The sequence below is a fragment of the Arvicanthis niloticus genome, chromosome 3, assembly GCF_011762505.2.
Source record: "Arvicanthis niloticus isolate mArvNil1 chromosome 3, mArvNil1.pat.X, whole genome shotgun sequence".
In the NCBI taxonomy this organism is placed as follows: Eukaryota; Metazoa; Chordata; class Mammalia; order Rodentia; family Muridae; genus Arvicanthis; species Arvicanthis niloticus.
Window position 1 is genome coordinate 51,208,378 of NC_047660.1, and position 24,377 is coordinate 51,232,754.

Here is a 24,377-nt window from a genome sequence, read left to right on the forward strand (position 1 = left end):
TTCTCTGAGCCATTTGTTGATGCTATATAAAAGCTGCAAATCCCCAAGATAATATTTCTGAAGGAAAAATCATTTCCGTGTTTCTTGGGAGTATCCATTCAGGGAGCTTGGCTTAAGTGCTTTTCATTTTCTTCTTTGCTATTGATCATTTTGTAGGCAGAAAGGCGATTTGGCTTAGCTGCTTTCCATCTAGATCAGGCCACAAAGATTAAAATGTTGCTCACGCTTCCAGAAATATGCTGATGGTCTGCGTTAGGCAGAGGGGCTCCCTGGAGAAAGGGGGATAAGAATAACAACAGCATCAGTGTGCCCGTGCAGTGGGGATGTGTCCGCCTGCCTTTTACGTATCTCCCCAATCATCAAAGCTTTCTGCACCTTTGCTACAGCATATCACCTGCAGTGGTGACAAAATGGAAAAACAAAAAATCATATTGTCCCAATCTTTTTTATCCAACATAAGGAGATTGACTCCTAATCAATTTTATATGCTTGTGATCCATTCATGATGTGATATCCGGATCATTTTCAAACACAAAACTCATCTGTTGTTGCCTTATTTAAAAATCTCTAATGGTTCCTTTAAAATGAAGGAGAATAACAAAGGGACAGTATCCTGAGTATTTGAAAGAGTATTTGGAAAAACTCAGGTCTGAATGGATTGTCTTCATCAAACCCCTCCCCTCAGGGTTCAGGGTACTATTTGGAAGAGGAGGCAGAAAGATTATAGGAAGCCAATGGAGTCTCACTGGGTATATAAACCAAGGATAGGCACTGGGCCCAGCAGTAGACGCCCAGCACAAAGCAAACCCAATGGTGTTTTTGTAGATTTCTTTTTCTGTCTGATATTGTTCTATTAAGGCTTTTTTTTTTTTTCAATCTTGCTGGTCTTTTGCTTGTATGTTTTATGTTCTGACTTTGTGGTTTTTATGGTGTGTATGTCTGTGTGTGTGTTTCTTATGCCTTTTGGTTTTTTGTTTTTTAATCCTAGTTGTTTCATTTTCCCCTTTGTTTTCTAGAAAGAGAGAAAGAGAATCTGCTGAGATGGGGAGGTGGGAAGACTCTGGGAGGAGATGGGGAGAAAGAAACTGATCAGAATATAATATGCAGATTTCAGTAATTATAATGATTACTGTATTATTAGTGTATACAATAATAAATAAACTTATGTATTTATTTATTTACACAATAAAGGCAACATACAGGTATCTAATAGCCAACATCAAATTAAATGGAGAGAAAGCTAAAGTAATTTCACTAAAACTAGGGACAAGATGAGGCTGTCCACCTTCTCCCTATCTCTTCAATATAGTACTTCAAGTCCTAGCTAAAGTAATAAAACAACTAAAGGAGATCAAGGGGATACAAACTGGAAAGAAATAAGTCAAAATGTTGCTATTCACAGATGATATGATAGTATGCACAAGTGACCTCAAAAATTCTACCACAGAATTCCTACAATTGATAAACACCTTCAACAAAGTGGCTGCATACAAAATTAACGCAAAGAAATCAGTAACCCTCCTTTATACAAATGAAAAATGAGCTGAGAGAAAAATTAGGAAAAGAACACCCTTTTCAGTAACCACAAATAATATAAAATATTTTGGTATAACTCTAACCAAGAAAGTAAAAGACCTTTTTGACAAGAAATTCAATTCTCTGAAGAAATTGAAGAAGATGTCAAAAGATAGAAAGATTTCCCATGCTCATGAATTAGTAGGATTAACATAATATAAATGGACATCTTACCAAAAGCAATCTAAAGATTCAATGCAATTTCCATCAAAATTCCAACACAATTCTTTACAGAAATTTCTTTATTGAAAGAATTCTCAATTTCTTTTTTTCTTTTCTTTTTATTTTTTTTTGAGACAGGGTTTCTCTGTGTAGCCCTGGCTGTCCTGGAACTCACTCTGTAGATCAGGCTGGCCTCGAACTCAGAAATCTGCCTGCCTCTGCCTCCCAAGTGCTGGGATTAAAGGCGTGCGCTGTAGAGTGAAAAATTATAAAGGCCATTTTATGAAATATGTGTAGATTTTTCGCCTTACAGAACTCGGAACTGAAAATAAGATTTCAGGCCTTCACATTCCAGGTGAAGGACACTTGCTGGATTACATTCCCCAAGCCTGGCCCAAGGCAGGAAGGCATTCCTGACTACAGATAAAGATGCTACCACCTAGGTGGGGCCATAGCCCTATAGCCAGAAAAAGTAAAGATAGTAATCTGAAATGGCAGGATAGGACACAATAGCATGGTGAAAACCACATTTTTTTAGAAGAATGAGTGTGCAGAGTGATCTCACATGACTCTAGATCATTTGGGCTGGATTCTCTGAAATGTTCCACTGTTCTTGGTTACCCCTCCCTTGGTCTTCCCAGTGCTATGTTCAAAATTTGTAAAACAACCAATCATGTGTAAGTGTGCGAAAATGCCTTCCTCCCCCCCCACCCCATGCTATAAAAGACCCTTTAACCCACCACACAGGGCCAAAACCCTGCTCTTGGAGCTAAAGAGCTTGTCGTTTTGACCGCCGGCTCCTCCCCTAATAAACCTCTGCTGATTGCATCCAGGTATGGTTTCTTGTGATTTTTGGGTGGCCGCAATGCCCTAAGACTTGAGGAAGGGTCTCCGGAGTTTGGAGCTCTTCAGCGCCACCATCGTCCGGCTTTTTTTTTTTTTTTTTTCAAAAGGAGCTCTGGCAAAGTTTTATTAAAGGAAAACTTTCTTGTTCACTTCTCACCAGTCTGCTCTGGCATGCTTCTAATAATATCAGAATCACCTGGGTCAATGATAGCCAGTGTGCAGACTCTGTAGTATTTTCCACATGCTGTGCCCAATTCAATATTATTGCCACTGTAGTGATGGACGCCAGTTTTAGCCAACATGGCATAGTATTCTATTTCAGATTTCCTCAAAGCTGGGCAGTTGTTGGCGAGGATAACCAACTTCGCTTTGCCTTGTCTGATCATCTTCAGAGTCTGTTTGTACCCCAGCACGTACTTTCCACTTTTCATAACAAGCTGGAGCCTAGAGTTGATCGACTCCAGAGACTTTTTCATCTTCTTTGTGGCCACCATCTTCCTGCCTTAGGTGTGAGACAGCCCCCAATCAAGATCAGCCTCCAAGATGGCCGGGGATCAAGAAAGGAATTCTCAATTTCATATGGAAAAAATATCCAGTAAAGCTAAAACAATGCTTAATAATAAAAGAACTTCTGGAGGTATCACCACCCCTAATTTCAAACTGTACTATGGAGCAATAGTGATAAAAACTTAAGGTTGATCAATGTAATTGAATTGAAGACCCAGAAATAAACATGCACACCTATGGACACTTGATTTTTGACAAAGGAGCCAAAACCACAAAATGGGAAAAGAAAAAAAAAAAAAAAATCTTCAACAAATGTTGCTGGTCAAACTGGATGACTGCGTGAAGAAGAATGCAAACAGATCCATATTTATCACCCTACAGAAAGCTCAAGTCCAAGTGGGTCAAAGACCTCAACATAAAACAGGATACACTAAATCCAATAGAAGAGAAAGGAAGAAATAGCCTTGAACTCATTGGTTCAAGAAACAACTTCTTGAACACAACACCAATGGCTCAGGCACTAAGATCAGCAATTAATAAATGGGACCTCCTGAAACTGAAAAGTTTCTGTAAGGCAAAGGACACTGTCAATAGGACAAAACAGCAGCCTACAGTTTGTAAAAAGATCTTTATCAACCCAACATCTGGCAGAGGGTTAATATCCAAACTATATAAAGAACCCAAAAAGTCAAAACCAAATAACCCAATTTAAAAATGGCGCTAAACAGAATTTGCAACAAAGGAATCTCAAATAGCTGAGAAGCACTTAAAGAAATGTTCAACATCCTTAGTCATTAGAGAAATGCAAATCAAAATGACCCTAGGGTTCTAATGGCTAAGATCATAAACTCAAGGGAATGCACATGCTGTTGAGGATGTGGAGCCAGGGAAACACTTCTCTGTTGCTGGTGGCAGGGCAAACTGTACAACCGTTCTGGAAATCTATCTGGTGGTTTCTCAGAAAATTGGGAATAGTTCTACCTGAAGACCCAGCTATACAATTCCTGGGCATATACCTAAAAGATGCTCCATCATACTACAAGGTCACATGCTCCACTATGTTTCTTATTTGTAATAGCCAGAAACTGGAAACAACCCAGATGTCCCTCAACAGAAGAATGAATACAGAAAATATGATATATCTATACACTGGAATTCTACTCAGCTATTAAAAACAAGGACTTCGCAGGGCTATGGTGGTGCACGCCTTTAATCCCAGCACTTGGGAGGCAGAAGCAGGCAGATTTCTGAGTTCAAGGCCAGCCTGGTCTACAGAGTGAGTTCCAGGACAGCCCGGGCTATACAGAGAAACCCTGTGTCAAAAAACCAAAAACCAAAAAACAAAACCAAGGACTTCATGAGTTTTGCAGGCAAATGGATGGAACAGAAAATACCATTCTAAGTGAGGTAACTGTGTGACAGGGGACCAGAAGGGTTAGGGGAGGGGCAATGATGGTGATATAATGTAAATTAATTAATTAATTAATTAATTGAAAAATGTGTAATTTTCACTAATTTAAATAGATAAATAAATAAATAAATAAATAAATAGAAAACTAGAGGGTAGTGGCATAGCTCTTTCTTGCAACAAATGACAATAGCAAAATCCCTCATGGTAGCTAAATAGCACATGCCACTGGAAATTGTGAGCTTGTTAAATAGAAGCCCTCCCTACACATTTTAAATAATGGGATGGGAAGAAACATATATAGTCAAGAAGCAAATGAACAGATATTCACCATCACTAATTGTTAGAAAGTATAAATTGAAACTACCAGGTTACACCTATTTGGATGCCTGAGAATATGAGAAAAAATGCAGAAAATAAGAAGTGTTAGTAGGTGTATTATTTATTTTCTGTTGCTATTTTAAGTGCCATGATCAAAAGCAATTTAAGAGAGAAAGAGATTATTTAGGAATACAGTTCCAGAGAAAGAAGCCACAATGGTTGAGGAGGTGCAGTAACAGCCTGCTGGAGTAGGAAGTTGAAAGGCCACATCCCAAGTTTACAAAGGAGCAGATAGCATGTGGGAAGTAGGGTGAGGCCTTACTTCTCAAGGCCTGCCTTCAATAACATTCCTCTTCCAGAAAGACTGTGAAAGATCCCCGAGAAAGGAGTCCCTTACTCAAATCTCGGGATGTCACGGCCACCCAATAATTCACAAGACACCGATCTAGATGCAATCAGCAAGAGGTATATTTCGGGATTAACTGGCTGATGGTCAATTCACAACCCACGCAGGAGTAGAGGACTTGACCCAGCGGCCTGGGGGAGAATGAATTTTAAAGGGTAAAACCACAAACAGGGGGGGAGTTTGAGGGGGTAACCAAGAGAACATAACATAAAAACAGTAGAAAGTCCCAACCCTTAATTCAGCCAGAGTCATGCAGAAAAGTCTCGTACACTCATCTTTCACAAGAATGTAACCTTGCCCAGCCATCTGTGCTTTGGGCCTTCCCCACCCGCAAGTGGGTTCTCTTCCCTGAGGTCTGAGGAATGTTAATCAGCCTCTCCCTTCCTCTCCTGAATGTTAATCCAGAAAGTGTCCTCTGACTCAAGGATAATGTACCCTCGGAATGTAGAATGTATGGGGCAGTGAAAACCTAAAATCTCACATTTACTTCTGCCTTCTTGGTAGAACTAGTGAACCTGCTAGCCTGCGTTGTTTTTTTTGTTTTTTTTTTTTTTTTTTTTTTTTTTTTTTTTTTTTTTTTTTTGCTCAGGTCTAGGGGTCATAAAAACTTTCTATATTTTTCATAAATTTTCTATACCTTTCAGCTGCAGCTCCTAAAAGTGCCATAACCTCCCCAACAGTGGCACCAACAGGGGACTTTAAATTCTTTTAGGGACCTCCACAATGTTTCTCACACCAGTTTGCAAGTTTGGTTGTTGTTGTTTGGTGTTTGTTTAGTTTGTTTTTGTTTTTGTTTTGTTTTGTTTTGAGAAAAGAGTTTCTCTGTGTAGCCCTGGCTTTCCGGAAGTTCGATCTGTAGATCAGGCTGCCCTTAAATTCAGAGATCCCTCGGGACTTAACTCATGCACTACCACACCCAACTGTTATTGTAGAGTGAAAAATTATAAAGGCCATTTTATGAAATATGTGTAGATTTCTTGCCTTAGAAAAACTTACTTTCTCGAGAGTACCTGAGCAGGAAAAATGCAGACATTCCTCAAGCCTCTCCCACAGGTGGGAGAGGCTCAAGGCAGGAAGACATTCCTGATTACAGATAAAGATGCTACCACCTAGGTGGGGCTATAGCCCTATAGCCAGAAAAAGTAAAGACAGTAATCTGAAATGGCAGGATAGGGCACAATGGCATGGTAAAAACCACATTTTTGAGAAGAATGCAGGGCGATTTCCACATGACACTAATCATTTAGGGTGAGTACCTCTGAATTGTTCCACTGTTTTCATGTTTTGTATCCTTGACAACCCCTCAGCCCCCTTCCCACTCCCCTGGTTTGTGGTTTTTCCCTTTAAACCCTCCAAGGACTGGCCGTGGGGGTCGGACCTTGACTCCAGCTCGAGTACCTGGTCAGACCGCTGGCTGCCAGCTCTTTCCCTAATAAACCTCTGCTGATTGCATCCAGGTATGGTTTCTTGTGATCTTTGGGTGGCCGCAATGTCCTGAGGCTTGAGGAAGGGTCTCCGGAGTTTGGAGCTCTTCATTATTTGCCTGTCTATCAGTACTTCACCAGAGTTCTCTTTGCTCCACATTCGGGCCAGCATTTGCCATTTTGAAACACTCAGTCTAAGGAGTGAAAGATGAATCTCTTTGTGGTTTTGATTTTCATTTTCATTTTTTTTTTTTTGATGATTATTGATGTTGGATTCCTTTCCCCGGCCTTATTCCTTATTGTTTACTTCTCCGCTGTCTTTGGGGGGGGGGGGGGGGAAGAAGACTTCTATTCAGATCTTTGGCCCACTTTTAAGATTCGCTACTAACCCCTTTCCTATGGTTACATCTCAGATGGTGTTGTTCAGACACTTGCATTAGGTATATGCTTCCCAAATATTTACTCTTAATCTGTTTGTTGTGTTCATTTTGTGACTGGATGCTTCGCAAAAGCTTTTAGTGTGAAAACCACATTTGGTTTTACTCTCCTTGTTTGAACTTGCCACCTTCCTTGTTTCTTTTGTATCATGGTTGTTCTGAGGAAAGAGTCTCCAACATTCCTTAATCCTGCTGATTCTTAAGAAGTCCGAAGCTCTGGGAGTTAACTGTTGCCTGTTTTTGTTTAATTCCACTGTTTTTAGCTTTTAAGAAAGCTTTCCCCAGAATTTCTTTTCAAATGCAACACTTTTGTTAATTGGCTCCTGCCTTGGTTCCTAGGTTGTTCTAGAACCTGTGCTGTAGTATCTCCCCCCATGTATTCCCCCAGCTTTTGATTTCCTACACTGGTTGTTGGGGGGCAGAGAAGATCCTCTTTCCTGAGTCATTCTCCAGCTTCCACCTCTAATCCAGTGGCCCTTTCTGAGTCTTCCAGATGCTCCACAGGAAGGCACCACAGGGATGCTGCCTGGTGACAGCTGGCAGAGGCAAGGCCTCCCAGCACAAGCTGAAGAGTAGGCGGGCTGTCCTCCATCTCTGCCCACACTCACCCCCCCCCCCCACACACACACTTCTTACTCTGTCAGACTTCCTCTAAGAACTTCTATTTTAATTCTGCTCATGCTGTTAAGTGTTTAGCTTTATGTCGATTCACAGAGAAACAAACTCCATAAATGTTTCGTAAGTAACACTTGAGCCACGCTTCCGTACATTAATACCAGTATATCAATTGACTCACCACACTAGACTAGGAAAGAATCATTTCTAGACTGTCACTAATGCCCTACCTAGGGTGAGTATGTCTCCCCAGGAAGAGTCTCAAAACATTATTCTTTAAATATAAGCATCCATGTGTGATCTTTGGATGAGACCATGTTGAGCCCACCCTGGAACCTGCCCTTGAAGGAGCATCATCTCCGACTTCCTCATGCTCTTATTTGAGCTCATGTTGCCATTCTCCTATATGTGTCTGTAGGTGGGATGATGTCCCATAATTTGGGTTTTACTCTGATCCATGACCTAGCAGCAGGAGGTGAACATAGTGGGAACTGATGGGGGGAGGGGCAGTATTGACAGGTAGATTTCCAGTCTTCCCAGCTTCTCCTCTGTGGGAAACGGGAAAGTTGCAATGATGCTTCCTCTATCCAGTGCCAACCAAGCCTCCACCCTAGATCGTCCATGATGTGGCTAGTTTTACTGCCTGTCACATCAGAAGAGAATACTACAGTGTCCCTTGAAAAGTCTCACACTGCAAGAGAGTGAGCATTCCAGAAGCAACAGTCAAGAGAGACTGGAAGGTCTGATGAGCTGCAGTCACTGCTGCCTGAGAAAGGGGATAAACAGGCTCATTCTCATTCTCATTCTCTCTCTCTCTCTCTCTCTCTCTCTCTCTCTCTCTCTCTCTCTCTCTCTCTCTCCTTCTCCCCTGCCCCCTCTCTCCTTCTCCCTTTCTCTTCCTCTCCTCTCTCCCTTCTTCCTTGTAATTTTTTTATATGTGTTCTATTGCCCTTCACATGTTCTCCTTTAAGACCTTTTCTGGCCCCCACCTGCTGCATTTAAAGTCTCACACCCACATAACTACACATACAAAAAAGTTAGAAGTTGGTTTGTTTTCCCACACTCCTTTTGACCAACAAACCCATACTTTGAGTCTATTTTATCTACCTATGACGTTTTAGCATTTTCTGTAAGAAATTTCCTCTTCCATGTGGAGCCTTTCAATCTGATACCATCCACTTGAAATCAAACAGACTTGCTTGAGGACTCCTTTCCCTCTTGATTTGATTGGTAGCCCCTCTTACTTTATCTTAAATGCTAATTTTCTTCTGTATCTGTGGTTCCCCCACTCTCTTTGTTCCTTTCAAGCAATCCCAGCAGGAAGAGAAAGAGGTCTTGCTGAGTGCCTGTTCTTCAAGAGCCCACCTTCCCAGAATGTGACAGTGTACATTTCTTGTAATTTATACAGAATCAATGCCACGTTGAGTGAATCTGATTTGACAATTCTGCTGACAGAGACACTGGGTCCCAACCACAGGAAAAAAAAAAAAAAAAAAAAAAAAAAAAAAGTCCTATTGTCAGGATAACAGCCCTGCCATGTATTTTATTTAATAAGTAGATTTTAATGTAGTCTAATTGCTCACAACTCCTCAAAACAACTGACCAGGGTCCGCTGAGAGACATTTGTCCAACGATGATGAAGATTGGACTAGACTAGGACATGCTTTTCTCTTAGCTTTGTTTTCCCATAGTCTAAGGATTAAAACATTGGGAGTCTCCTCTGAAACCCTGGCATGTCATCAGGAAAACATTGAGTTCCATCTATAAGAAATTCTACATATCCTTCTACAAGATAAAGCAAATGAACAAGGTTTCAACCTCATTTTCATTTGTGAGCTACAAATAAATTAATTAATAAATTAGTGAAGGTAAATATATTGCTGACTCTTCCTTCATTGTGATCAGAACATCTAACAGATCACTTTAGGGGGAGAATTTATTTAGAGCCATGATTTTAAAGGATCACTAATAGAGAAAACAGTGTGGTGTTTACAGCACCCAGAAAGAGTATGGAGCAGAGACTCTTCTCAAGATGGCTGACAAGAAAGCTGAGAACCATGGCTCTAACCTTCAAAGAACAGCTCTAGTGACTTCCTTCTACAGTCATCAAAGAACCCCACTAGCGAGGGAGCAAGCACCCAAATCATGAGCCTGCAAGAGACATTTTAGAAGAGTACCACAAACATTCATTGCCTTGTTGTTGTTGTTGTTGTTGTTGTTGTTGTTGTTGTTTGAGACAGAGTTTCTCTGTGTAGTCCTAGATGTCCTTAGAACTCACTGTATACACCAGTCTGGCCTCAAACTGACAGAAATCTGCCTGCCTCTCTGCCTCCTCTGCCTCTGCCTCTGCCTCTGCCTCTGCCTCTGCCTCTGCCTCTGCCTCCTCTGCCTCTGCCTCTGCCTCTGCCTCTGCCTCTGCCTCTGCCTCTGCCTCTGCCTCTGCCTCTGCCTCTGCCTCTGCCTCTGCCTCTGCCTCTGCCTCTGCCTCTGCCTCTGCCTCTGCCTCTGCCTCTGCCTCTGCCTCTGCCTCTGCCTCTGCCTCTGCCTCTGCCTCTGCCTCTGCCTCTGCCTCTGCCTCTGCCTCTGCCTCTGCCTCTGCCTCTGCCTCTGCCTCTGCCTCTGCCTCTGCCTCTGCCTCTGCCTCTGCCTCTGCCTCTGCCTCTGCCTCTGCCTCTGCCTCTGCCTCTGCCTCTGCCTCCCGAATGCTAGGATTAAAAGCATGTGCCACCACCACTTACCTACATTCATTGCTTTTTAACACTGAAATAAAAACAGGATCTTCCCAAGGGACCAGAGTATTTCCCATTTTCACCCACAGTGAATTCTCACAGCATTCGGTGTTGAAGATGATATAGATTTGGACACTTCTGTAAGCGTGTAATGGTATCTTGTTGCTGGTTTAATTTGCATTTCCCTGGTGAGAAATGACAGGGAACATCATTTCCTACTTGCTATTTGCAACACATGCATACAACCTACAAGGGTCATGTCTTTGATCTCAAGAATTTATTTATGGTTCTTTTTATAATCTCCGTGCCTATGCTTAAATTATCCTGTCCTGAATGTGGTCTGCCTTTTCCCCTAAAACCCTTAGAATAACAGACATTTTATCAGTTGCTGATCTATCATTCCTATAATATCTGTCTTAGTTTCTGCTGCTTGTTCTATCAGCTCCAGTGTGTTGTCCTTTCTTTTCCTTGTTGTTCTTCCTTTTCAGCTGGTCTTTAGCTTGTATGTCAAAAGGCAGACACAATGTACTAAGTAAACAGACTTGTGGTAAATAGGCTTTTATGATATAGTGATGGGGGAGGGGGAGTATTCCAAAGTCCTCTGATCAGGTCTTCTGCTTTTGGTGAGCTGGAATTGTAAATCCCACAAATAGTTCTCAGCCCCACCTTAGCTGGGGCAGGGTAGCTAAAGAATATAACAACATCCTTCCATCGTATTTACAAGGCTCAAGCCAAATCCCAGCAGGTTAGACTGCATTAAACCAATTTCTCCTTTAGGCATACCTTGTTAAGAAAAGTAGTATGCTCTGACATGACACGTGTCAAAAGGCTTCCCTCCACCCCTCTCCCCTGCCAGAAGGGCATGGGGTATCTTCTCCAGTCAGAGGACCCATGGGGTTTTTGTTGTTGCTGAAGTCCAGGTTTAATCCATTGTGATCTGTTAAGATCCGAGACGTTATTTCAATTTTTTTTTTTTTTTTTTGTATCTATTGAGACTTGCTTTGTGACCAGCTATATTGTCAACTTTGGAGAAGGTCCCATAAGGTTCTGAGAAGAAGATGTTTTCTTTTGTGTTTGGGTGAAGTGTTCTGTAGATGTGACGAATCCTGCTGGGACAAGATGCCCCAGGGTGGGGTCGTACCCAAGGAGGATTCCCCTTCTCCTCAGAGAAGGGGAAGAAGCAATGTGGAGAGAGATTATAAGTGTGGGATAATTGCTATGAACTAATTATTGCTACTATTGCTAATTATTATGGGAAAATTATCTTACAGATGATATTGTCAGGTCATTTTTTTTCCATGCTGTTACACTATTTTAAATAATAGCAGAAACAAAATGAAAAGAACATTCCCAGAGGGAAGTTCTCATGGGACATAAGAGTTCTGGTGGAAAAAACCCTGAAGCACAGAGAGGTAGCCAGTCATCCAGTGGGTGCAGCAAGAGAACGCTCAGCCAACTTCAGACTCTGGTATGTGGTTTGTACTTACATCCAGCACTTGATGGCTTTCAAAGGACCAAAGAGAAAACTCAACAGCATTCTCTGCCTTCAGAACTTTATTGTCAAGGGTGAAATGTAATATAGTAAATGTTAAAATTGTGTTCACATACTAAAATATTACTTAAAATAAAATAACATTAAATGTGTCTAGTGGGTTGATGGGACAAAGGGAGAAGACAATGCATGAGGATGAAGAGGGGCATCGTGGTTACAGAAGCAGGGGATGCTGCAAGATAGGAAGAGAGAGAATCCTACCAAGGAAGATGTCCCGTCTTGGGGCAGTAGAATGCCAAGCCAAAGTTGAGACATAAAGGAGCAAATTCTTCATAAGCAAAGCTTTGCTTCCCAACATTCCAGGCAAGTTAATGTTGTTACAGCCGTGTCTGTCCCTACATTGTGAAAAACAGCACTATCGCCACTGATACTTCTTCCAAGTGCAACATCCTGCCCTGACACAGATACATTTCCACAGGTTCCATCATTGGCTCACCACTGAAGAGTTTTATGGTGGATACTGAGTCATACGCTCTTGTCCCCTGCTGTGTGATGCTCTGTTGCCAGAAGGCACCCAGCTCTCAGGAGTGCCTTTAGAACTGCCTCAACTGATGGCTCTCACTTAAGGTCAAGTATTTCCAGGACTGACCAATCTGATGGCCAGTCAATACAGCAGCCTAAAGAGACCATGCTGTTACAGGACCACCGCCATCAGAGCTTCCCCTGGATCAACTGCTGAAACTATACCTTCCCCAGTGTCTCCATGTGTCCAACAGCTACTTTTTTCCCCTTTCATGGTTATTGATCTCAAAAACTCTCATAAGTGTGCCACAGACAGAATTTCATCTCAGAGTCCCTGCACCAGTGTATTATTTCTGTGACACTGTGATTTGTTGGAACAACTAAATGGAGAAATGATTTAGTTAAGAGGGGAAAAAAAGACCAGTGAAAATCTAAAGGTAAAACTCCCTAAAGTGTGTGGGAATTTTAGTACTGCTAGCTTCCTCCATGGTTTTTCTTAACTTTGACTGTACTGGGCCTCCAGCAACTCACCACTTAATCAAGATTTTCCTACACACTATTGATTATTCCAAGTGATTGTCCATATTCTCTGGACTCTTCGATGTGACAATCAATAGTTTTCCCTGTCATCCATCTTTTCTGAAATGTCTAAGAGTTGTTAAGTCTTCCTTTGGCTCAGCTCTACGCCTGCTGTAAAGATGAAGGGCAATTTCTAAGCTCCTTGTATCCCAGAATAGAAGGGTCAGGTAAGAAGCTAAACCTCTAAACTCTTAAAACTTCTCATGCTAACATCTGGCTCAGAGCTTGACATTTAGAGAGAGGGAGAACTGAGTGGAACCGTCCTTCAGAACAGTACCTCTCACACTGTATGTGCTGAAGGATTACTTTCTCCTAATTTATCACACAGGCGTATTTAAGAAAATATACTAAGAAGATTTTCTGTAAATATTTCTAAAACAGCGATGAATATGCAGTACCACTCGTGGGAAGGGGCTGGGCTTGCTACACCTAGGCCAGAGGAGGATATCACCTGTCCCGCTATATCATTCTCCACTTTATTCTCTTTAGATATATCCTTTCTCTGAACCTTGAGCTAGTCTGGGAGCCATCCAGCCATGACAGTTCTCATGCGTCTTTCCCTCACAGTGTTGAGCTTACAGGAGCATCCGGCCACACCCAGCTTTCCACATCAGCGCTGAAGATTTGAACTCAGGCCCCCATGCATGCACCCCAAGCACCGTTACCCACTGAACCACCTCCCCAGCCCATGCAACACCACTTATCACCACATTTAACAGACATAATACTGGAGTGTCAAATGCTACTGAATTTCTAAATGTTTACTCTGAAGCTCTGTGATTGTCCTTTTATGTCTTTCAAATCCAAGTAAGTATTATGGGATAACAGGATTTTTAAAATGTGGATCTATGCTGATGACTGTCAATCTACCCTTACTATTCCTAAACTCCAGAATTCCAGAGGCCATAAACACTGAAACCCTGCTGCGATTTTCCAATTCTGGCAGTTATAGTGTAGAAAGTTGTTACAACTTCAGGGTTAGCAAACACTGAGTTAATGCTCCTGGGGGACATGCAGAATGAGGTTCCTATGAGCCTCTGGTAATAACATTTTAATTTACTGATCAACACATAACCTTGTTTTGTGTGTGTTTATTTGTAAAGACACCTTATTTAACACATATTGTGAGCTCATTAATATTAACTGCATGGCTTATAGCACTGTATTGCATGCCTGAACGAAGCCTATCTAATCACATGTTGCTTTCCTTGGGAGCATTCAGGAACTAGTGAATACTTTTGCAGGACCCTTGGAGACCATTTTAAATAGCAAAATCACCAAGAGGAAGTGTAGCACACTGAAACATAGCACTGGTAAGCCCTGGAAGCATAGCTGTTCACAGTTTGAAAGCTGGAACAAGCAAGAAACAACTCTGTAGAATCAAGGCTGAGGATCTGGGGAAGAGAATCTTGGAATTTCTACCATTCTGATATCTGTGAATGATTCTGAATGTACCAAGAGTATGAACACAGGGGTTGGAAAGAGATCTTAGTGAAAACTCCAATTGATAAATATAGAACCCAGAAATAATGAAAACTGATTGTGTATATGGGAAGTATACACACACATGTGTACAGTGTGTGTTTGTGTGTGTGTCTGCCTTCTGATATTTCTCTAAAGAGTTGTTAAACTTTACTATTTCCACATCTAATCTCTGTCTTTCACCAAATCTTTCTTCATTCTTTTCTCTATCCTTGTAATTGGCATCTACTGTTCTCAAGATCAGAAAACTTTAGTTTTTTTTTTTTTTTTTTTTTTTTTTTTTTTACCTTACCCAGAATATATCCAAAGTTTGGTAATGTTTCAAATGCTTATCTGGTCCAAGGAAAACCATCCCTTGCTGATTTTAATGCAATAGCCATTTATCCACTTAGACTACTAAGGTCAATTAAGAAAACAGATGCTCTTTAAAAAACAAAATGTACTGCATTTTATGGTTCCAGTACACAGTTTTTGGGTTGGTTTTTGTTTTGTTTCATAGTTTAACATTTCTGAAAGTAGAAAAACAATTATAAATAGTAGAAGAAAAATAGTTCACAATTGGTTTAAATGATAACTTTTTAACGTTTTATAATTTTGTATTATTTTTGTTTGGTTGGTTTGGGTTCATTTCATGCTGCATAAAATAATGATTGGTCATAAATTATCAAGTATCTTAAATAAAATGAAATATGACAGATAAATGGTGGCACTTATCTGTGCAAAAGCACCTGGGAGCTTGCTATTTCATCCAAAGCGAAGCTGTATTGGAGCTTACTGAGCTGTATTTGATAGCCTCCATTTGTCCCGACTCATCTCCTAGCTTGTCTCCTAATGAATCCCAGCCACCTTGGTCTTCCCTCTGGTCCTCCTGCAAACACTGTGGTCCATGCTGGTCCCACCATCACAGCCTCATCTGTGCCTCACTGCTTTGCCCTTCCTCTGATGCCACCTCCTCAGTGAGCTCTCTCCTCTGAAACTTCTCTTTATTCTCAACATTTAAACTCATACTGACAATCTGTGTAGTGTAAGAATTGCTTTCTGTCACCACATAGAACATGAGCTTAAGTCCCAACATGTTATAAGCTGTGCATTGTCATGTCCCTATTCCTGGGAACTTAGTACTTACTTTGGAAATTGAGCAAAAGTATCCCTAAGATTGAAAACTGGCAATGTGCTCTCAAAGGACCATTCTGACAATGTCTGTGTTTTGCACCGGGCATTCTGTCACTTGTATAACAGTATAAAATCATTAAAGTCAGTGACCTATAATCCATTCTTCCTTCCCACTGCCTACTAATATATCTTAATTGGCCTCAATTGTGGCACCCCACAAACAACCACCTCTAATTTCAGCTACAGAGGATCAGATGTCCTCTCCTGGTTTCTTTTTGACCGAAGCAGAAAGCTTTTCTTTCTGTTCCCCCAAACTTCCCGGTTTGCTGTGTCTTTATAACCTGCCCCCAAAATTAAAGTTTCAGAGCTTAATCAGAACCCAGACTTGCTCTCATTTTTTATGTCTCTTGTCCTTTCATTCATTCGCCCCCTTCCCTAAGGTCTCGTCGAATCCCCGTGGGCCGGGGCATGTTTCTACATCTTATAAGCCTTAAAGCTATAAGCTCCTCAGACAGCTCTGTCACTTACTACCTCCTACTCCAAGATGGCACACTCACCAACAGAGCCACTTCCCCATAGACATCCCCCTAGAACATTCTCACTTGAAGCACAAGACCATATATATCTCAACTTAACCAAAGTCATCAGAAAAATATTTACTTACTTATTTGTGTGTTTATACGCATGTGTGTATGTATGTGGGCATGCACCTGTGTGCCAATTGTACATATACCCATGGAAGCCAGAAGAGGACATCAGGCACCCTGCAGCTGAAATTAGAGATGGTTGTTTTTGGTGTGCCCTATGTGTGGACACTGAGAACTGAACTGGGATCCTGTGGAAGATCAGCATAGGTTCTTAGCCACTGAGCCATCCCTCCATCCCCTCCAACCAAAATTATTGACTGAGAAATCCATTAGCTGTCATGCATTTTGACATTGATTTTATTGTCGAATTATTTATCTGCTTTTTTGTTATTTAACTTTTTGTGTATTTTCTTGTTTACTTCTTCTTATGTCTTGTTCCTAGCACCTACATCAGGCAGCTCCCAACTGCCTGAAGCTTCAGCTCCAGAGGTCCAATGATCTCTTTTGGCATCCACAGACACACTCACACACACACACACACACATACACACACACACACACACACACACACACACACACACGTATACATATACTAAATAAATAAAATATTTTAAAGATCAGAAAAAGATAAAAATATTATCCATAGCTAGAAAAAAATTAAATCTACAGAAAAATCCTAAAAATTACACAAACCTCACAAAAAGAAAGTATAAGAAGGCAGCTATCATGCTGCCAGACTCTCAGAAATGTGTCTGTGATCATAGACAAAATTGTCCCAAATTCATACAGAAAGGCAAAGGAATTAGAACAGCCAGAACAACTTTGGAAAAGAATGAAGTGAAAATAATTCTATTCCATTTTTAGATCTACTGTACAGCTCAGCAATCAAGATTTTGTGGTGCTTATAGCAGAAGAGACAAAAGAAAGTAGAAGGAAAGAAATGAACCCAAGCACAGGCCACTGTGCTCTAAGGAATTGCTTTTGGCAAATGAAAAGTAGCAGCTCAGGGAGAAAGTCTAAACTGTTCATAAGTGGTGCTGTGATAATTGAATATTCATAAACAGAAATTAATATCAATCTAAACCTCTGATCTCATATAAAAACTAATTCTGAATGAATCCAAAATTTATATCAAAAAACAACTCAGGTACAAGATGTTTAGAAGAAAACTTAACAGAAAATCACTGGAACCTATAGTTCGATGCTTACATATGGCCCCAGACAATGACCTCTAATCGAAAACCCAATTAAAGTGAATGTCATCCAAATTAGCTTTTGTTACAGTACAAACTTGTAAAGATGGTGGAAGCCAAGTTACAGACTTGAAGAAAACATTCCAAGTCACACTTCTGACAGGAGGTCTGAACCTAAGATGTCTTTCCAATTAGGAAATAAGAAGTGTGTGTAGACATGCGCTGATGAGGTATGCATATGGAATTGAGAGCAGGAACTGCTGCTCAATCCATTTGTCATTAGGGAAATGCAAATCAAGGCCACATGGTGCCAATGCAAGAATACACATACAAATCCCATGAGTTCCTATATGAATGTAAAATGGCACAGACACTTCTGGGGAAATAACTTGGCAGTTTATAATAAAACAGCTATATATATATATACCTACCTTGTGATCCAGGAAAATTTGCATTTATGCAAAACTACATATGCAGATTTCAAAAGTGAAAACCACAAAAAAAAAAAAAAATGCCCTTCTATGGGTTAATAGTTAAGTAAACAAGTTTAAATGACTAAAATGCTAAATTTCATGTTATAGATCTTTTGCTATGAAGATCAAGAGGAAAAGACAGACAGAGACAGACCATTTTAGCCAAATAAAATCTGAAAAATATCCATCGATGTGTGTGCACTATAAAAAAATGTTAAAAGAAGGCTTAAGAACCTTAAATGGAAAAATGTTACCAATGTTACCTAAGGACAGGCAGGAAGAATGGGATGTGTTTTGTTCAACATTTCTCATACCATATGTAAAGTGAAATTTAAACGCTAAACTCTAGCTTTCCAATGGTACTAGAGTGAAATACAAAGGAAAAAGAGATTGAACAAGGCATAGATAACAAAAGAATGATTATTAAATTCAATCCTAAAGAAAGGGAGGAAGGAGCAAAGGGTAGATGGGAAACAAACAGGAAACCATCAGATGGTAGACTTAAGTAAAACCATGTGGGTAACTTTCATAGCAAACAAGACTCATTTCAGCTAAGCTCTTCCCAAAAAGAGAAATCAGGATGGGATTGGATATAAAAGCAACTTGCTGCAGAAAATGCTTGTGAAGGGTGCAAGGGGAGACAAGCAGAGCAGGCTGGAAGAACCTTTCCACTACAGCAGACGTCGGACAGCTATGACAGCGGAACACAGAAAGGAGAACTGTAGACAACCATTGGCTCTGAAAGTGGCATAGGCTCATGGCAAATCTCACCATGCTGGGACAATTCAGAGGCAATGTGGTTTCCATGGGCACACCATGGTGTGTCTGCAGGTAGAACAGGACATATTTGTCAAGCTTTAGAGAAGACATCCTTGAAGAGAACTTCAATAGTCAACATCAGCATCCGCTATAATTGATCAGGGCCCCTCACAGCTCCACACTGCCACATGTACCCATAATGCCACTCACCTCTTTCCCTTAGAATACATTTAGTCAGATAATGGCAGTCCTGTTGTGTCAGTTGATCTCAGAGCATCATCCTTGTCACCTCCTTCCCCCATCCCTTCCCTCTGCTACCTAACCAGTGCTTAGGATCTTTATTGGTGATAGAAACCAAAGCTTTGAAACACCCTGAATCCCGATTGGTGGCATCACCCTCAAGGACTGCTGCATATAGGCATTCACTGCTACATTTGGAAAATGACAGCCCTTTCAGGGGATCACCTTGCACCACCCACATTCTTCCCTACATCCCTGTGTGAAGCAGCCACTGCCCTCCTCCCCTACCCCAGGCAAGATCCATCATTTTCCTCACCATTCACCACCTTTTGTCTCCCCTGCTGGTATCATATAAAGGACTCCAAATGCCCTCCCAGCATACAGAGTATTCATCTCAAATAGACCTTGTGACTTCTAGGAAGGGCCTTCCTTCTCCCAGTGCCAACATTCCTACCCTTACAGAGCTCATGGCACGAGGCAAGGGAAGCACAGATTCTGCCAACAGGCCATTAGATTCCACTCAATATTCCAGTAGTATTGAAAGTACTCAGCATCACAAACAAAATGTTTAAAGGAGGAAGAAGAGAAAATGTCACTCCTTGGTTCAAAAACTTAACTTTCCATGTAAACTGAGTCTCAGCTAGGTATTTTCATCCAGTGAACAAGGCTTCCTCCCCACTATCCTAAGGAAAGGGACTCTGAGCAACTCAAGCGTGCTGATCATGGCTCTGGCAGGCCTTACCCTTCTCCCTCATCCCCCCACCTTGTTAAAAACCATTAGATGACATTTCTAAAGCTAGCCACAAGCTCTGTTCTCTTATTTGACCATTTCCTCCTCCTTAGGCTGACCACCAAGACCCAGCTACCAAAGTGTTGAAGTTCAGCAATCAAAAGTCCCCTTCGGCTCACCCAATTAGTATGCCCAATTAAAGTTAAATACCTCATCCTAACATGAAATTTCCCATATTACCTTCACATCACCTATGATCTATGTCTGACTCCAGAGACAGTCCTTTGCTTCTCCCTCCTTCAGGACAAATCTCCCTTAATCCTCTCCTTTGTTCCCTTCCCCCTTTCCTTCTTCCTCTATCTCCTGTGCTTGTCTCTTATCCCTGTCCTTTATCCCTCTAGGCCAAGTAAATCTCCTTTGTGCTGAGAACTTGGTCTTGAGAATTCTGAGTGGATTCCTTACACTAAGACTCATCTGTTACTAAGTTCCTTCTTACTGTGTTGCATGGTGGTTAGAATTCCCTAAGCCTATAGTATGGCCTTGACACTGAACACTTCAACACCCTGATCATCTCTTCCCTTCAGTTTTCTCGTGACAAGATCCTTCATCTTCAAGTCATCCCTTCAAGTAACACACAGGACCCATAAAAAGACAAAGAGCCTAGGTGGGGAGAAATGGCAAATTTTGAATAGCTTTTCCCAAATAGGAACTCCTGCTAGCTACTTAAATAGACATGCAATCAGCATTCTAGATAAGCAATGGAATCTAAATTAAGGCTTCCATGAAATGTCATTCTTCACTAGACTGGCAAAGCATCTGACAGTTGAGAAAATGGAGAAACTGGAACGTCAGTGGGGGAAGAGAAATCACTGTAGATGCTTTGGAAATGGCTCAGCATTCTCCAGTAGTGATGGAAGCATGTGAGCACTGAGATGTCTCTTCCTACCCCTAAGCATATACCCCAAAGCTCACAGTCCAGAGATAGACCCAGCCGTTTTCACAGTTGCATAACTCAAAACAGCCCCAAGCTGGAAATCATCCAAAGGACATAAGCTAGAATCAATACAGATTGTTAAGTGTGGGTACAAGATTAAGCTCCACGTCTATAAACATATGTAAAGTATAAATGCACCTAGTAACATGGAACAGTATTACAACTATAACGACCAAGTCACCAAAGAAATAGTGTGCACACACTGTGTGCAATTCAAACAATGAACACATTAGCATGAAAACAATCCAGAGGCAAATTGTGCAGCAGATAAACCTATGGAGACAAGCAGAACTAGATGGTTATCTTTCTTGGGTGAACATCACATCTGGTGGAGGTCTGATCTAACTATGGGAGAAGGGCAAAGTTTCTACTTGGCCTGACTGTTTTAAGAGTATTTGCTTTGTGGTTGTTTTTATTATGTATGTATATTTCATACTGTTCTATGTGTATGAAATATTTCTAATCTGATCTAAATCTACCGCCTTCTAATAAGAATGGAAGTTTCAGTTACAGAACTTAAAGAACACCACAATGGCTTTTGCCTTTACATTTCTCATGGCACTGGCTCACTTTAAATTTATCTGCTGTTTGAGCTACTACCTAGGCATCTTGATAGCCATCTACTGATGCAGTCTGACCTTCTGCTTTATAATTTTGAATAGTCAGCAGGAGGCATGAAATTGCATCAAGAGAAGGTACATTATGTAATATTGTAAAGTATCAGATACAATGACAGGGTTGCAAAGCAGCAAAATGTAAATGAGACCCTCTGGATGTGAGCCGTGCCTTTAATTGGAGCAAGGATGTCACATAATCGAAGTCACGATGGTCTTGTGGGAAAGAGCGGAAGACTCTCTGTTTTCTTGACTCCCGTGAGCCTGAGCTGCATGCTGTCCTTTGAATCATTTCCTCACCTTTGAATCCCAGTTCTGAGCAGGCAAGAGAACCATTTGGTAAATGAGTTTCAGGGAGAGCGCTGCCAAGGTTATTTCCTCTTAGTAGCAAGTACAGTAGTTTGAGGAATGAACACAGCCAAGTCACTATTTGGAAACATATGAAATACTCAGTCTTAAATGGAAACATTCTAATGTCAGAAACCTTATCTCCATTTGCTGCAATGTTAGATACCCTTTCTAAAATGGCCCTGGGTGGTAGTTAGTTAGTTAATTAGTTAGGTAGGTAGGTGGGTAGTTAGCTAGTTTGGTTTGGTGTTTGGTATTGGGGTCTGGGGTTTTATTGTTTTGTTTCATTTTTTAAACCAGCTCTCTTGTCTCTTTGTGAAGACACACTCAAGTCTTATAAATCCAACTTCTTGCACAATTACAGCCAGAGAAATTGTGTAAAATCTCTCATCCACAAATAAACAGAACATAAAACAAGGAAATGTAGTGTTGACAACATACAATTCTGATGAAATATTCTGTGGATGTGAGATGGCATACTAAATACAGTGTGGTGACACGGGAAGCCCTTGATGGAGTCCAGAGCCGTCATAGCCTGTGAGACCGTGTGCTAGCCTCTCTATCTCTATAGATGACTTCTCCAGTTGGAGAGAAGTGACAGCTCCCTGCCAATCATGTGTAGGGTGCAGAGAAGTGAGACGGAAAAAAACAGAAGTCACTTAATCAGCCTAGGGACGTGTTATCAGTAGTAGGCCAAAGGGAGAAGAGTCTCTCAAACATTGTATTCAGCCAGTGGCAACTCTCTTCACTACTCATGACGCCTCCTCTCACCACATTTACTTATAGTGGTCCCTTCATTCCTGCCAGTAACATCTGTAACTCCACTGAGGATTGCTTTCTAAGTGGTGACTAAGGAAAATGGATAAAGAAGTAGAATAGAGGTAGAAACACTGAACCAAACTTAGGGTTCATATTTTCTTCTGTGCAAGTGAACTAGAGTGAAAACAATGATTTCTTATGACTGATTTATTTGAATGCTTAATGTGAAAAACACGTTGGATTAAGAGTCCCGCTGACTATCCAGCCTATAACATATGCTTTGGTGTTTACTCTAATAACACTGAGGGTTGGCTCAAGCCCAAATCTCTCCAGGACCTCCTGTGTCAGCGGCCTTTCAAGATGGACCCAGCAGTCCCAGCAACTGTAGGAAATGGTAATGTAAAGTTCTTCCCTGAGCAAGGTAACCTGCATCATGCTGAGTCTGAATCCACGACCTTGGCCTTCTTAGCAGAGCTCTAACTGGGTGAGGTTATAGGTCCAGATGGCAAGAAGATGTAGAACACGTTGCAGAACTCACTCTGTACTTTCTGAAAAGTAAATGTTTTTGACGACATGTGCTGCCCTTCCCCCACTAGGTACTCAGCCCATTGTTCTACAGAAGCAAAGGGAGGGAGACAGATGGTTAAGCTGGAGGGAAGGGGAGAAAAGAACAAACTTAAAGAGGGGCAGATACTTAAAGGAAAAGGTTAGGATTCTGAGCAGTGCCCAGAAATGAAACTATGATTTCTTCTCAAAGGCTGAGAAACTTCACCGTACACCTTAGTCATTGCAGGACAAAGCCTGGCTATCAGTATGAAATATCTCCTCTTCAACAGAGCACATTACCATCCAAACAAGATATAGCACATGATTAGAACAGTAAATATTCATGAAACTTCTCCAACCATAAAATATGTTGAAGGTAGAAAGGGTAATTTCTAACCTACGATTACTTGAGACTTTCTAGGTTGTAAGAATCGGGGACAGGGCCACAGGCTGGCTGGGGACATCCACTGCAGCAAAGGTAGAGCTCTTCCCAACCCTGTTACTAAGGGAATTTTCAGAGCCGGTCTATAAATAGCCCCAGCAGAAATGAGGCTCAGCAAGAGAGCTGCGGCCCTGCATGCTGCTGCTGCAGGAAATTCAGCTCTGAACATTTTTTTTCCTTTCCACTTAACTTTTATAGATAGTCGGAAAGGAAATACACACACACACACACATACACACACACACACACACACACACACACACACACACACACACACACAGGAAAGAACACTGAAGAAAACAAGCCAGATAAATGCACAGCTTGGGAGCCCAGGACTGTAATGCCTAAGCTTTGCAGGACTCCTCCTCACACTCACACAACTGGGAATATTGCTTTTGATGCTAAGCAGGGTACCAAGTCTGATGCTGTGCTTCAGAATTGATACCTGATACTTACTCATCCTGGGTCTGTGGAGACAGGTTGAGTTCACTCATCCAGTGTCTTTCCTTCTAGTGAATATCCAGATTCTCTTGCATAGTCTTCTTCACCTTCCCATGTAATAGGAATATATTTTCTCTGACAGTGTTTCTATTTCAACACTCCTTCTCCCACACAGCACCATTTTTGCTTCTGTTCCCCAGAATCTCTTCTGTTCTCTTCTGAAGGGATTCCTACTGAGCCACTTGGGAATATTGGATTAAAGAGATAGACGTATCAGCTCCTGGGGAATGGCTGTTATAGAACTCACTAGACACCATTCCTGCATGAAGTTTTATCAAAGTTGCTTCGTTTAGAAACATCAAATCCTGGCACCTGGTAAATATGTGGATAGGGAGCGCTCACTACAGTATCTGCTAGGAAGTCCTGTTCCTTTGGAGTACTTTTAAAATTCACGTGCCCCAAGGCTCTATGACCTTGTCTTTAAGACTGAGGAAGCATCTTGCCATAGCCTACTTAAGCTTCCTTGATTTTTACTACTTTCAGAAAGCAAAATCTGGATCCTTCTCTGAACTAATATATATAAAAAAAATCATTGAGAGCGAGTTACACTGGGCATAATAAACAGATTATATG

At 41.3% G+C, this 24,377-nt stretch overlaps 1 protein-coding gene and 1 pseudogene across 4 annotated transcripts in view; both read right to left on the minus strand.

Moving 5' to 3' along the window:
- LOC143441685 (uncharacterized) overlaps positions 1–23,969 on the minus strand; it is a 76,597-nt gene extending 52,628 nt beyond the window's left edge. For 3 of the 4 annotated variants that reach the window (XR_013109295.1, XR_013109294.1, XM_076930799.1), the window contains exon 1: positions 23,760–23,969. Coding sequence is in view for 1 of the 4 variants with exons in the window: in XM_076930799.1 (XP_076786914.1) it covers positions 23,760–23,797 (38 nt within the window). In the remaining 3 variants the exon portion in view is untranslated. Of the gene's footprint in view, positions 1–19,840; positions 19,914–23,759 lie in introns of those variants that run through there. The other variant, XR_013109293.1, reaches the window with a different exon arrangement.
- LOC117706336 (large ribosomal subunit protein eL30 pseudogene) lies at positions 2,691–3,131 on the minus strand (annotated as a pseudogene).
- Positions 23,970–24,377: the final 408 nt, after the last annotated feature.